The 15,151-nt window shown below is 33.2% G+C and overlaps 1 protein-coding gene across 6 annotated transcripts in view; it reads right to left on the bottom strand.

The window, feature by feature from the left end:
- LOC130671830 (transcription factor Sox-2-like) overlaps nucleotides 1-15,151 on the bottom strand; it is a 193,229-nt gene that overhangs the window by 28,157 nt on the left and 149,921 nt on the right. For all 6 annotated transcript variants that reach the window (XR_008990585.1, XR_008990587.1, XR_008990589.1 and 3 more), the window contains one exon: nucleotides 4,834-4,899. Coding sequence is in view for 1 of the 6 variants with exons in the window: in XM_057475922.1 (XP_057331905.1) it covers nucleotides 4,834-4,899 (66 nt within the window). In the remaining 5 variants the exon portion in view is untranslated. The remainder of the gene's footprint in view (nucleotides 1-4,833; nucleotides 4,900-15,151) is intronic.

The following is a 15,151-nucleotide window of genomic DNA, read 5'->3' on the forward strand; positions in this document are numbered from 1 at the left end:
TTCATCAGTCAATGCACGATTTACATTATTCAATATTTTGATACTTAATTTATTCAATTGATATTGAATTCGACGGGTTTATTATTGTAGGCCTAGACGCCTATTGACCTTTTAAAAATAAGGCCTGGAAATTTATAATAATAGAGAGAAAATATATATAACGCATATGCATACGTTTAATTTGACATATGTATGATATTAAATGTTATAGTTTTATTTTGAGTATTTGTAGCTGATGATCCGACATATATACGTCTGTATTATCGAGCATAACAAGCAGGAATTTGGTCTCGGTATACCGGGAATAAGACACGTCGAATATATGACCACAATAAATACGCGCCCGGCGTCGTCCGGGCAATAAGACAGACGTTCTAGGAAGGATAAAATCTAATTTATGTTAATCCGATGATAGGGCGAGTTGGAAACCGCAAGATGCCAAAAAGACATGAGCCGAAATTTTTATTTTTTTTTTACCAACACACATTTGGGCGCATTAATGTTTTAATATAAATTTAAAATGAACCAGCTCTGCTTGAGTGTAGATCATAATAATTTCGGGAGAAAGTTTAATTGATTAAGAATTGATGGATTTATTGTGATAATTATTCGGCAGGGCAGGGCAGGTCGGCCCGGTCGCCGGCGAATCGGTTGAAAAAGGAATAATTAAATAATAAAAAGACCAACTAGTGAGAGTACGACTGTTGGACTACTCGAGGTGGCTCGGTTTCTCGTCGAGTGCTTGTTTTGCTTATCTAAGACAAATTTGCTGTCTTGTAAGCGACACCGGAGGGTCGTTTGACAAACTGAGGGGCTTGCTGCACACAAACCTTCGCTCTGATCCACGAGTAGCCTCTGGCATCCCTGACTACTACTTATACCTTATAGTATATAGTATATAATACTGTTCTGTTATTCTCTTTCTTTTTCCTTTCTTTGTTTCTTTTTGCTGCTTCTACTTATGCTCCTGCTTCTGCTTCTGCTACCAGCACTATCTCTGGTGTTCCACGCAATCACACTGATGATCACAAAACAGTTGTCAAGATCCCATCTAATCATCGCGGCTCTAACAAATTATTTTATTTACATTTTTTTCTGGTTTTTTGAGTATAGGTGTTGCTTTTTGCTACGTATTGCTTCTATTCTTGTGTACATTCTCTTGAATATATATATATACATGTGTGTATAAATATAATAGGGAGCGCATGCCCCCTGTCATGTTACGAGGGACCCCAGGAAGCTACCGAGGGTTATTTATTTGACCGTTTAACGGTCGAGCATATATAGTTTACTGCCTGTCAAGATGAAGCGCACGTACGAAAGTGCGTTGATTCGTTCCTTATTGTTTTTCGCATAAAATCTATCAATTTTTATTTATTGTCAAGCCTCGAAAATAATTTTACTGCCTCGTACACTTTTAATAAATACCACGTTCGTTAAAAACCCCCATGTATTTATTGCCCGATTCAAAATTGCAATCAAAAATTGCCCCCCTTTTTGAATTCACAAAATTTCCCGTCTTTTTGTACTCTGCACGCATGCGCAGACGCTTTTCTTGTTACACTTTTGGTGCATAATAATTTCCGTGATCCATATTCAGAAATGATTCAAATTTTGGAAAAACCAAATTTCGTAATAAATTAAAAAATCATATTTTGGATGATTTTTTTTTTTTAGAATTTTGCAAAAATTACATGATACTGAAGTTAGCCGACGTCTAATAATTTTTGGGTTTTCTTTTAGATGGTAAATTATAAAAAAAAAAAAACAATTTGAAAAAATTGCACCTGTAGTTTTTTAAATTTTCTATATGTGCATTTTTTTAGTTTTTATTTTTTTGTAATTGATTTGTTGAAAAAAAAATCCGAAAATTTTTAATTGTCTGCTAACTTCAGCATCATAAAAATTACTGGGTTAGTTCTTAAAAAAAATATATAAAATATTTATGAAAGATAATAAATATTTTTTTTGAATTTCGTTAAAATTGCTGGTTCGTTAACAAAAAAATATTTATAAAAGACAATGAATATTTTTTTTTTAGGTGATACACAGTAGGGTGTGACCAGTAATCATCATATTATTCGAATATTTCCCGACCACACCTTCCACTTTCCACTTCTGTCGTATTCTTAAAGACATATTTAGTGGGTTTTTTCTTCCTCAATAAGTTCTTAACATTATAGGATTTCATATTATTTCCGATCCTAAAGAATGGAATGACGACGGGTATTAACGTCGTTATGTCGTTAACGTAAGTTAGGATACTGTACACAAAAGCTCGCGTGTTACCGACGATTATTTTTTCTACTTTCTCTTTACTATTATTTAAAGCCTCGCATTATTTTCATAATTTTAATAACTTTTTGCATGAGTTGGCACCCAGTTTCGATAGGCGATAAATACTGAAATATTTATCGATATGTATAATAGATATATTTGAAAATTGTGTAAAACAATGAAAAGATAGAGATTATGCATTAAGTGAACAATAAGTATATAGGAAACGAGGAAAAGGCGAAAGAGAGGAACGGAAATAAATCGTGTTCACCGCAAAGGACGTCACGCGATGACAAACGAGCGGGGGAGGAATAGAAGGAGGAGGACACGGGCGTCATCACGCGAGAAGTGTAAGTGACATCTGATAAAAAGGTGATGGTAATCGTATTAACTATTTCTTTATATATAAATTATATATATATAATATTTATCTTATAATCTTAATCTTGTTCTTCTTAACGTTTCAATTATGTATACAATTTTAAGAAGCCTGCCGACTAAATTCAAATTAATTTACACCCAAAAAAATTTAAATTTCATTATTTTTTTATAAATTATTAGGGTAGGGCTCGATAAATTAGAATTTTGAAGGAAAATCTATTTGATATATTTAAATAAAATTTTCTATGGCCATCAAAATTTTTATTTTTATTTTTGGGCAAAATATTGTCTTGGGTTAAAAAATTTTGGCCGAAATTATGCCGAAATCATCGAATTTTATTGGAAGAGGCCGAAAATTGAGTCGGTCTATTTTCAGGCCTAGTCATACACAGTAAAAAATATTGTGTAGGGGAGGGTGGGGCAGAGCGGCCCCCCTAAGCCAATTATTATTTTTTGTGGCTTTCAACCATACGATCACTTTACTTTTGTCCTATTTCGAACAAATTTATGGACATTTTGCCAAAATTCTGAAAAAATTTTTTTTTTTTTTGTGGGGCAGAGCGGCCCCCCTTCAAAAAGTGATAAAAAAAATTTTTTTTTTCGTTTTTTTTTTTTTAAATTGTTTTCATCATTAAGAATGTATTTCTTTCTGTTGACAACTATTTTTGGTTTTATATTACTCGAAAAAAATTTTTTAAAGCGTAAAAAATCGTTCACTCTCGATTACCTTAATTACTAATTGTTATTTAATAAAAAAAAAAATCAATTCTATAATTTTACTTTATTTCAAAAATTTATCAACTAAAAAAAAAAATTTAATTTTTATAAATTTTTAGTGACCAAATTTGCCTCTTACATAGAGAAACGGCCGAAAAATATGAAAAAATAATTTTTTCGGAAGTTTCGGCTGGTCCATTTTGCCCCAGGTGTTATGCGTAGGGCTAGAAATGTGGAATTATAATCATTTTTTTTTAATTTGACGATAAAAATATGAAGAAATCACTTTTTCAAAATTTTGGGCTTGTCCATTTTGCCCCAAATGTCATGCGTAGGGGTAAAAATGCGCAAACCTATCGGATTTATAGTAATTAGTCGAAAAAAAAAAAATTTATTTTTTGGTCAAAATTTCAGGGGGGCCGCTCTGCCCCATGGGGGCCGCTCTGCCCCACCCTCCCCTATCTGTGTTAAAAACGGTCCGTGTTAAAATTTTTGTGTTGATTATTTTGTGTCAAATCAACACAATTCTTTGTGTTACTTAAAAATTTTTAATCGATTTACTCTTCAACACTTTAAAAGTGTTACTTACACTGTAAAAAGAGCGGTGTTAAAAATGGAGTCATTTTAACACCGCCCGGTGTAAAAATGAAATTACACCGGTGTTAAAAATACCGATGTTAAATCGGGGTAACAGGTGTAAACGTGGAGTAATGCCGGTGTAAAAGCGGGGTAAATTGCGCCCGCTTGGAGTATTAACTTTAAAGATTATAAAACACAAAAAATGTCAGTTCTTTATGAAAATTAATAAAAAATATCATTTATTAACAAGTATAGTGATAAAGTAAGTAAAAATATTCACAAAATAAAATATTTTAACACCGGTCTAGAATATTTACACCGGTGGCGGCGTTATTTTAACACCGGCACAGAATATTTACACCGATGGCGGCGTTATTTTCACACCGCTTTCGGGGGTAAATTTAACACCGATAATTTTAACACCTACACCGCTTGGACTTACCCCGGTGATTTCTTACAGTGTAGTATAAAAATCGATATTATCAACATTTATTTAGTGTTACTTTATAATCAACACAAAAAAAGTGTTGAATTTTAACACAAATTTTGTGTTGAAATTCAACACAAATAGTCTGTGTTGAAAAATAACACAAATATTGTGTAGACCGTTTCTAACACACAGATTGTGTTGATTTTAACACAATATTTTTTACTGTGTAGGCAAAATTTCAGCAATTTTTTTCGGCCAAATTTCGACCTATGCTAGTTTTCGGCCTTGAGTTCACTACTTAGGCCCTTTGTGGGTCGAAAAAAATTTTATTATTTAATAATACATCAATTTAAATAAAAAAAATTTTAAACTCATTTTTCCCACCCCTTCATTAATTATAAGAAAAAAAATGTCTTTAATTATTTTATTTAATTAGTAAAAAAACTTACCACGCTCGAACGGAGTCCGAATAGCAGCCAGTCTCGGGATTTAACATTTTCCGATCACTCTCCGACCTAAAAAACGAATAATTAATTTTTTTTAATAAAAAAATAATTGATATATTTATGGTAAAGTTGATATATATATTTAAAAATTTATTATCATTAGCGGGACATTCCCACACATATTACAAGTGTGTCATGTGTCTTTTGCAATAAAAATGAGTATCGAGACAGTCATCACGCGAGTTACGTGCACGAATGACTACGTAACGTGTGTGCATATGCGCGGTGCCCGGTCTCCAGACAGTGATTTTCACCCTCGCCAAGCCATCCACCTGGACACGGGGTTCTCACGGTCCTCTTGACTACCCCCGCAATTACCTCCCAATCATATTAATAAACACCGCGCAGGATAAAGATAACGCGGACATATAAACTGTCAAAACACGCAAACACTTTACCTGTATCGGGTGAGAATAAGCCAGTGATTTTTTCACGCTCACGCCTGCCTTGCTCGCGAGCATGAAACAGACGATTGATTTATTATTTAGTTTTCTACAAGGGACAGAAGTCGAGTTATTTGTCAGTATTGTAATAATTATTGCCTACTTAGTAATTTATTATGCATAAGTACACGCATGTATTAATAAAATCTCTAGTTAAAATTCACCTCAAGTATTTGCTTTATTTATTATCGCTTTGACACTTGTAGCAAAGTTATAAATAAATAACTCGTATTTCGCTAGCGTCACTATAATTTCCGGTAGTTCCTCCCGGCCTATTTGCTGATAAGTGTCGATCATCTATGAGTAATTGACCACCCAGTGGTACGTTTATTTATAAATATTATATATCGAGCTGATGTCGATTCGACCTGTGGGAGTTTTACCTCAACAAAAAAGAAAAAATATAAGACCCACATATATATACATACATATATAAGAGCAGGTATTATAAACGACATTGGAAATATATAATAATAAAGAATAAAGAATCTGCAGACGAAAGTTTCTCGCTTTGGTAATTTATCAACGTGACAAGTCGATTCCGAGACACCAGTCCGCCACCTTTGTACTCCACTCGAATTTTATTTTTTATTTTCTATCTCTATCTCGGCAATCTTGATATAGTTCTCGGGGTAATCCTAATAAATTGTTTGTGTTTAAGTGTTCCTACTTGTCAATTGTCAATGTCGTGATTTGCTGCTCCAAATATATATAGGGGAAGGGGGGGCAAAACGGGATAGGCCGGCAAAATGGGATACCCTCAAAATTTCGTCAAAATTTTTTTTTCTCGAAAAACTTTCGAAAATGGTCAAAAATGACATCTAGTATTATTTTACACTATTAAAAGCTAAAAAAAAACATTTTTATATTTTTTGCGAAAAGTATAATATTGGCGCCAATTTCAAATTTTGAAAAGAAATAACAAGGAAAAACTTCTGTAAAAATATGTTGAGAGTAAATTTTATTACTTACATCAATTTAGAAAGACATTATTACATCAATTTTATTCACTTAAAAAAAAAAAAAAAAAATTTACTTTTTTTTGGGGTATCCCATTTTGCCCGCAGAAAATAAAAATTTTTTTTCTGATGGCAGTCTAAAATTCGATATATTTATTTCAAATAGAATAAAAATGAAGCCAATTTACGATATTTATGTCCCTAAAAACTAAATTTTTCGTTAAGTATCCCGTTTTGCCCCCCCCCCCCCCCTTCCCCTACAAAGACCTCGAATTTATTTTAAATATTATTTACTAATAAATGTATGAAATAAATATATAATATATGCACCTGAATAATTATACATGAGAAATAATTACCAAAAGTATGTATATATATATATATGTATGTGTATAAAAAGGTGTATCGTGAAGTGACCAGCGGCACAACAACTATGGGAACTTGCTGTAAGCTATTCCCCAAGTTAAATATTGTAATTAGTAGCCCGAGGGACAAGAAGCAGGGCATATTACTGATGCTTGTACTCGTACTCGGTTGCATTGGTGGCTCAAATTATACGTTTAAATCGTACATAAAAAAAATTTGTCATGATGCATTTTACTTTGACAACTTTCGATATTTAATTACGGAATATTTTTTAACGATACTCGAAAATATTTGGGGCAATTAGGCGAGTGAATTTGTAAACGTGTCATTTCGTGATCGGGGCGGTTGTTGCTGGAGATAAGAGCCCGTGGAGCAGAGTGTGGGTTTTATTTGTAATGTAAAAAAATTAGAGCATATAAGCTGAGAATGATTCTGATGAGTAATCAGTGCGAGTGAGCGTGTCTATAGTAATGCGGACGGATAGACTCCGCACCCTTCCGGTTCCGGTAGGTTCCGGTGTTCCGGTAGTAGGTTTGACCCCACGGGGAATAGCGCTTCCGTTTTTGGCAATGGGATATACGCTCAGCGGAGCGACAGCGGCACCGGCTACCGAGTAGTGACGATGCTCGCACGATTTATATTTATGCGGACACGCGTCATGGAACCCGAGCAATTTCATGTGTACCTACGGCCCGACTACTTGAACGCAACAACACATCATAGGTGACATGCAACGGGATATATAATTCCCACACTTACTATTATCATTTTTTATAAATATATATATGGGTTAAGTATAGTACACATACATTTGTATATCACAATTAATTACCGTTATTTTATTTACATCAAAAATATAATTAACTTTAATTTTTTAAATTTACTCAAACTTTTTTTATCAACTTTTTCATCATTTTTTATATAAATATTTTTTTTTTTCAATTAATTTTATTGTTATTTAATAGTCGAGTGATATCGAGAAAAATATTGAGAGGATAAAAATTATAATAAGAAAGGACTCATGAATATGTCATTGAGAGCATAATATAAGATTTTATTTTTTGTAGTTGTATGTATATATATATATATATATGTTTATAAAGATGGAGGCAGTATCAAAAGTCAAAGAGTAGAGAGAGAGTGAGTGATATCAGTTGATCTTTGAGCGGAAGTGGCTCGTGGAACTGGAAATAAATGCAATAACACTGTCACTCGGTGTGGCGCCCTCTTATCGAGACATCTCTTTTTATGTACATATCATTCCCAACAGAGTCCGTGTAACAATCCTCATTTCCGCAGTTTCCACGTACGTCCCACGGTGTTGCCCTACTCGAGGCTCCGTTCTCTGTCATCCTCTAACTCGATGTGTGCGCGATTGTCTATTCTATAATAATAAATTCCTGTATAGACTTTCTCGCGTTTTATTTACTCGTGTGCACACAGGAGCACGTTGTGTGTGCCGTAAATTTGTCGGACAAAAGACAAAGGATAAATTTGAGCGATTGCATATCCAAGTGATGCGTCAAGAAAATTTCTTATTTTTTAAAATTTTGATAACTTTTTTTTAAAATCATTATTTATATTTATTATGTATAGAAAAAAAATGTCCAATTTTCACGGCGGGAATTCCGAGATATTCCGAGATTGCGGGTCTGCGCGGTCGTGGCACCCTTGTGGTGAACTCGTAGCTGAAAAACGGTACGTAGTTTGGAGTAAAGAAAAAAAAATAAAAAAAAGAGGACTAACGACTGAGAGAGAAAGACTGTAACGACAAACACAATAGCTGGCAACGTAGGGCACACCTGGCCGAGGGCACGCAGCTGCAGCTTCAGCCCCCCGACTGCGACAGGGGATGAAAAGAGAAGACCCAGAGAAGGGGTGGTGTAGTATACTACGCGGCATGTACGCTCTATACACGGCTCCATCACTCTCCTTTCCGTTTCAACAAACCAAAGGGGGGTGGATATATATGTCGAGATTTCAGTTACACATATACTATATATACCTTCCTACCCTCCAATCCGTAAAGTTGTCTCGCTCGGCGTTCACGACACTCCATTCTGATGACGACTTTAACGAGCGCACAAGCAGTAACGCGCACTAAATATTATTTTCATCCCAACAAAATTTACTCTTCCTCACTTATTTTACTACCCGGCCTCAGTATTTACCTCCAACTAAATAGGCGAAGGGGGGAGGCAAAACGGGATAGGCCGGCAAAATGGGATACCCTCAAAATTTCGTCAAAATTTTTTTTTCTCGAAAAATTTTCGAAAATGGTCAAAAATGACATCTAGTATTATTTTACAATATTAAAAGCTAAAAAAAAACATTTTTATATTTTTTGCGAAAAGTATAATATTGGCGCCAATTTCAAATTTTGAAAAGAAATAACAAGGAAAAACTTCTTTAAAAATATGTTGAGTAAATTTTATTACTTACATCAATTTAGAAAGACATTATTACATCAATTTTATTCACTTAAAAAAAAAAAAAAAAAATTTACTTTTTTTTGGGGTATCCCATTTTGCCCGCAGAAAATAAAAATTTTTTTTCTGATGGCAGTCTAAAATTCGTTATATTTATTTCAAATAGAATAAAAATGAAGCCAATTTACGATATTTATGTCCCTAAAAACTAAATTTTTCGTTAAGTATCCCGTTTTGCCCCCCTTTCCCTGTATCAATTTACAAAATTACTCTAATTTTGCTACACATAAAAAAATATAATAATTAAATCAGTATATATCTGAAAATTCTTAGTGTATATATTTGTCTGCTGTCTTACAAAGCAATCGATAAACGAGACAGGGAACAGTCGCTGTCGCGCTATCGAAATAAATCTATAAAGGCCCGAATATATGTGTAGCGTTGGCTCTCATTCGTTTTTCTTGTGCACATATACACGTTCCTCAAAAGCTCTCTTTATTTTTCAATATACATATGTACAAATATATACACATATATGTATATACTACAGTACATCAGAAGCAAGGCAAGCAGCATCGAGTAGAATCTTGAAGCACCCTCTTGAGTCTGGGTTACCCGAATGATTTTTTCCTTATATACCCACATATATATGTATGTATTTAAAAATATATATGTACGTGTATATAATATTCTCTTGAGCAAGTTTGAGACACGACAAGAGCTCCAGCAGCCCATTTAAATTACATATTTCTCAACAAAGAATTTTTTAAGTATTATTTTTAGAAATTTTTCTTCAGTTCTTATGAATATATGACACGCTACCGCTGTAAGATTCCATTATGACCGATGGTATTTCAATCACGTAAAATTTTAAAATAACTTTAAAGTAACCCTTGATTTCTTACTACACTTGCGCACCAGTCATTTAACATTTCGTCAATGAAAGTGTTTAAAGCGTTTTCAATACAAAGCCGCAAAGCGAATGAATGGTATATTAAAATCCAATTGATTAAAGTTTTATACTCGGCGATGTATATATATATATATATATATACAATTCATAATATACCCTTTGGCAATAATAATAACTGTTGTCTTTTAACCCTTGTCATTTTTCGTAGCTGTGAGGATAAGCCGAGTGAATAACGTCAACAGGTGAATTTATTCAAATGATGATGAGTCGGTCTCGCACTTTTTCCTTTCAATACTTTTTTTGTTTCGCTATTCCCTTTGTCAGACGCTATACACAACCAGAGAAAGTGAATGCGTAGAATTATTCCTTTTACACAACACTATTCTATATATAATGTGCTGTATACTATATATATAAAGATATAATAGCGATTCGGTGTGTAGGTCACTGCATACATTTATCGAATAAAAAAGCACTTGGTGTGTTTGGAGTTACCTTTTATCAAACCTTTTTTTCGTGCATTCAAACTCGCACAAGTAGTCGAGTGATTGACGATTGTCCGATTTGTTTATAGATAGACGGCATGCACTGGGCTGTAGACCTAGTAAGCGAGAAGAGGTCCTCGGAACTCGTCACGCGACGTGTTTAAATTCTATTTGATCATATATATGTGTATATATTATATTATGTTATATAATATAATATATATATGAGGACACTCCCCTGTGAGCGAGATTGTTGCGGCTCAAGAAGCGGGGCTCAGACACTGCAGCGTTGAGTTTTCAATTGATGCCAAACGCGTGCCACATTCTTTGTCCCGCAATAAAAGAATAAAAAAATTTTGAAAACTGAATGAAACCTGTAGCAGAGCTTGTGTTGTATAAATGCTGTGTGAATGCTGCACTAAAATATCTGTGTACAAAAAATAGTTTTACGTAAAATATACTCACACGGAGAAAAAAGTATAGTAAAAATTACTATACGCAGTGTATTTTTTGCTAACACGATTATATTTTTTTACTATCTGTGTAGTAAATTCTACTATGTGTAGATAAAATTAAAAGTTGGTGGGGATAGAATATACAAATATGGATTACAAGTTCTGGAACTTTTGTTCTAAGGACACATCGGGCCGTCAGACATTGGAAAGGAATCGCGCGCGGGAGATCAGGGTTCGAATCTCGGTTGAATCAAGTGATTTTTTAAAAAACAAAAATCCACACCAACACCAATACAGATGATAGAAATAATAATAATAATAATAATGAATAAAAATAAAAAGTTGAAAAGCTATTAAAAATTTAATTTAATTTTTTTTCATTCTAATATAGTAAAATTTACTGAACGGGATAGTAAAATTTACTAAACGGGATAGTAAAATTTACTAAATGGGATAGTAAAATTTACTAAACGACTTGTAAAATATGTTAATCTGTTTATGAATTTTTCACATAAATCATAAGCGTTTCAAGATTACTATCCAAATTTAGTAATTATTCTCATATTTTTTAGTAAAATTTACTATATTTTTTTCTCCATGTAGGGTGGCTCGAAAAATTTTCATTTTTTTCTCACCCTTTAAACTTTAGTGGTAAAAAAAATCATGAGTTCGAGCTCAGAAGCTAAGAGGTCGCTCAAGTATTCGAGTCCATTTTTCAAAATTTTTATGAATTTCGGAGAAAAATTTTTAAACATAAAAGAAAAAAATTTGAATTTTTAAAAAATATTAAAAGTGACCGGTAAAAGTTTTAGCTCAAATTCAGTGAGAATTTTTTTTTTACCCTCCGCTGATTTTTTAAAGACTGAGATCGAGCCACCCTAATATTTATACATATATATGTATAATACAAAACGTTTAATATTATTTGTAGGCAGCTAATTTTGAAATAATAAATATTCTCGTGGATTACCATAAAACGATTATTCTTTTCTTTTCCCCGAAGAGAATAATGGAGACAAGTTTTTCGCAAAACCCGTGGAAAATTCGACCCGTGTCTTTCTTTATTGTATTATTTTTCTTACACTGGGCGCTCGGCGTTGCTGTGACGGTTCTCGGAACAAGGATTTCACTCTTACCGAGAACGCGCCGGTCCTTTCGGGGGGATAGAAATAAGACCGCAGGTCTCTCAAGATTCTTCATGATATACTTCGTATATATATATATATGTATAGACACTTTAGAGACAACGAAAAAAATATTATAAAATTATGATAATTTATAAATATTAAATTCACGCGCCATCCAGTTTCTTTTTGTTAAATGTAACGTACTGTGTCCAAAAGTATCTTTGTAACCATAAATATTTATATTTCATGCAAATATAATTTTTAAAAAAAATAAAATAAAAAATGCCACCCAATTTTCGTCATTTTTTAACGGTAATTAATTTCTCATATTTTAAAATAAAACTTTCATACATCTTTGGAGAAAAAAAAAATAAAGTACATATATGTTTAACAAGTGAAACCCAAAATATAAGTGTATGTTTAGTTTCCAGTTATATTTATTGAGTGTAAGGTAACAAAAATCAATAAAAATCCATATTCGAAACGTGTGTCGCAAGTGAAATGTATCTATTTAAATATTAACAAAAAAAAATTTTCATCAGTCACTCGAGTAGTTGTTTTGTAACACTAGTAGTAGTAGCTGGCAGCATGTGTGTTCAAATTTGCACTTATTATTTTTTTAAAACTTATGGATAAGTAATAAAAATATAAGCGGGACAGATACCAAAGAGGAATAAAAAATAATAATGATAATAGTTTATAAGATAAATTAAAAAAAAACATTCTCACGGACGCGCCTGAAAGTCTTGTAGTGTGGAGAAGGTTATTTGAAAAATTCCTCTTTCTATTCTAGAACTAATGATGTAACTGGTGGGTCTTAGCCCAGGGGCGATCGACCGGAGAAATCTCTGAGAATAGTAGACAGTTGGGCGCCCGATTTTACCAAGAAGAAAGATCAAACTTGATATATACACATATATTTTTATATAGACATATATGTGTGAGGACTCGTACAGGTATAGATAAATATTTCTCGCGTAGCTGATGGACCCCTCGAACCTTTGGTTCGGTTTAGTTGCGTGTCCTGCTAGTTGTGATCGACGAGCTGAGCAGGGCTAGAGTGAGAGAGAGATGGAGTGAAAGGAAAAAAATGAGGGGAAACATCCGCCCTTGTGCTCCAGGTTATATCTCCCTGTTTTTCTCGCGCGTGCACCTGGGCCCCACCCTGCGTCATCATGATCCTGTACTCTTCTTTACTCTGCTGAGCTCTTGCCTGCTGATGCTTCAACCCGGATTATACCTTCCGGCAGCGTCACATCTCAACGTATATATTTTTTCTCTGTAAATATTTTGTTACTTAACAAATAAATTATCGAGGTAAATAATAATTTAAAAAAATTGGTAACAAGTATGGAAAAATTTAGTGTTCGTCTGTACAGAGACAAAAATATATAGATATACACTGAGAAAAAAATGTAGTAAATTTTACTAAAAAATATGAGAATAATTACTAAATTTGGATAGTAATCTTGAAACGCTTATGATTTATATGAAAAATTCATAAACAGATTAGCATATTTTACAAGTCGTTTAGTAAATTTTACTATCCCAGTTTAGTAAATTTTACTATATTAGAATGGAAAAAAATAAAATTAAATTTTTAATAGTTTTTCAACTTTATATTAATTATTAATTATTATTATTATTATTTCTATCATCTGCATTAGTGTTGGTGTGGATTTTTGTTTTTTAAAAAATCACTTGATTCAACCGAGATTCGAACCCTGATCTCCCGCGCGCGAGTCCTTTCCAATGTCTGACGGTCCGATGTGTCCTTTGAACAAAAGTTCCAGAACTTGTAATACATGTTTGTATATGCTATCCCCACCAACTTTTAATTTTATCTATACATAGTAGAATTTACTACACAGATAGTAAAAAAATATAATCGTGTTAGCAAAAAATGCATTACGTATAGTAATTTTTAATATCTTATTATGTAATTATTACTAACTAGTAAATTTTACTAAACGTTTAGTAATAATTACAATACAGAATGTATTTTTTCATATCTGTTAGTAAATTCTACTATAGTATTGTAATTTTTACTATACTTTTTTCTACGTGTACATAATGCTGCAGACCAAATTTCGATTTATCTTGAAAAAAAGTTTACTAAAGGTTTGAATTGATTGAGGTTTCATATGCGTTGTCACTGATGATTCTGGTTGACTGGTTATATATATTGTATATATATTTATGAGAGTGAGGAGGCGAGAAAAAAGATGGTATGGAAATTATGAGACGTTACATTAAGACCAGTCACATTCGAGCGATCACTTATCGAGATCACACAAAAGGCTTTTGAATGAAATATTTTATTTTTTATATTTACAGATAAAAATTATTTAGTTTTAATAAAAACCGAGTCGGGGATGAAATAATAATAGCTTGTGATCTGTGATGTCAAATTGTTGTTAGCTGGAGAAATATATATATATATTATCTTGAGCAGTGAGATGTGTATCTGAATTTCTTAGGGTTTCTTCTTTTTCCGCTACACATCATAGCCGAGGAGATATTCTGGATGAGTTGGCGTTTTCCGACTATCGTAGGCCAGATCAAATAGCCGGAGTCTTTTGGTTGATGGGTTGATGTCCAGAGTAGAGTAGAGTAGTAGTTGTAGTAGTAGTAGTAGTCGTATTAGAGAGCGGAGAGTGAAGAGCACAAGGGAATGGATGCTGAGGCAAAAGAACCCGGGAGTGTATCCAGGGATGAAATCCGGTAGCGGCGAGCACGTCAACCCACGTTCGTGCTCAACGTACCGAAAAACGCCGCCGCTAGTCCAGCACTCACGTGAGCCAAATCTCGCTTGAATATCTCTCATTCTCTTTCACATACTGGGTCCTCTATTCCCAAATAATGACACAAACGTCCAAGCGCACATGCACACTTACAAGGATTTTTATTATTAAAATCCGCGCATACGTGAAAGTAAGCCATTCAAGTTTTTAATCAGTTTAAAACTAATCAATTGAAGATAAAAATATTAATGCCGTTTGCTTATATACTTCCATAATTTAATTAAATCAACTTCTGTCTGACTCTGCTTCGCACTCTGAAATCTCATTATTTAAATTATAA

The sequence above is a fragment of the Microplitis mediator genome, chromosome 7 (genome assembly GCF_029852145.1).
Source record: "Microplitis mediator isolate UGA2020A chromosome 7, iyMicMedi2.1, whole genome shotgun sequence".
Classification (NCBI taxonomy): domain Eukaryota; kingdom Metazoa; phylum Arthropoda; class Insecta; order Hymenoptera; family Braconidae; genus Microplitis; species Microplitis mediator.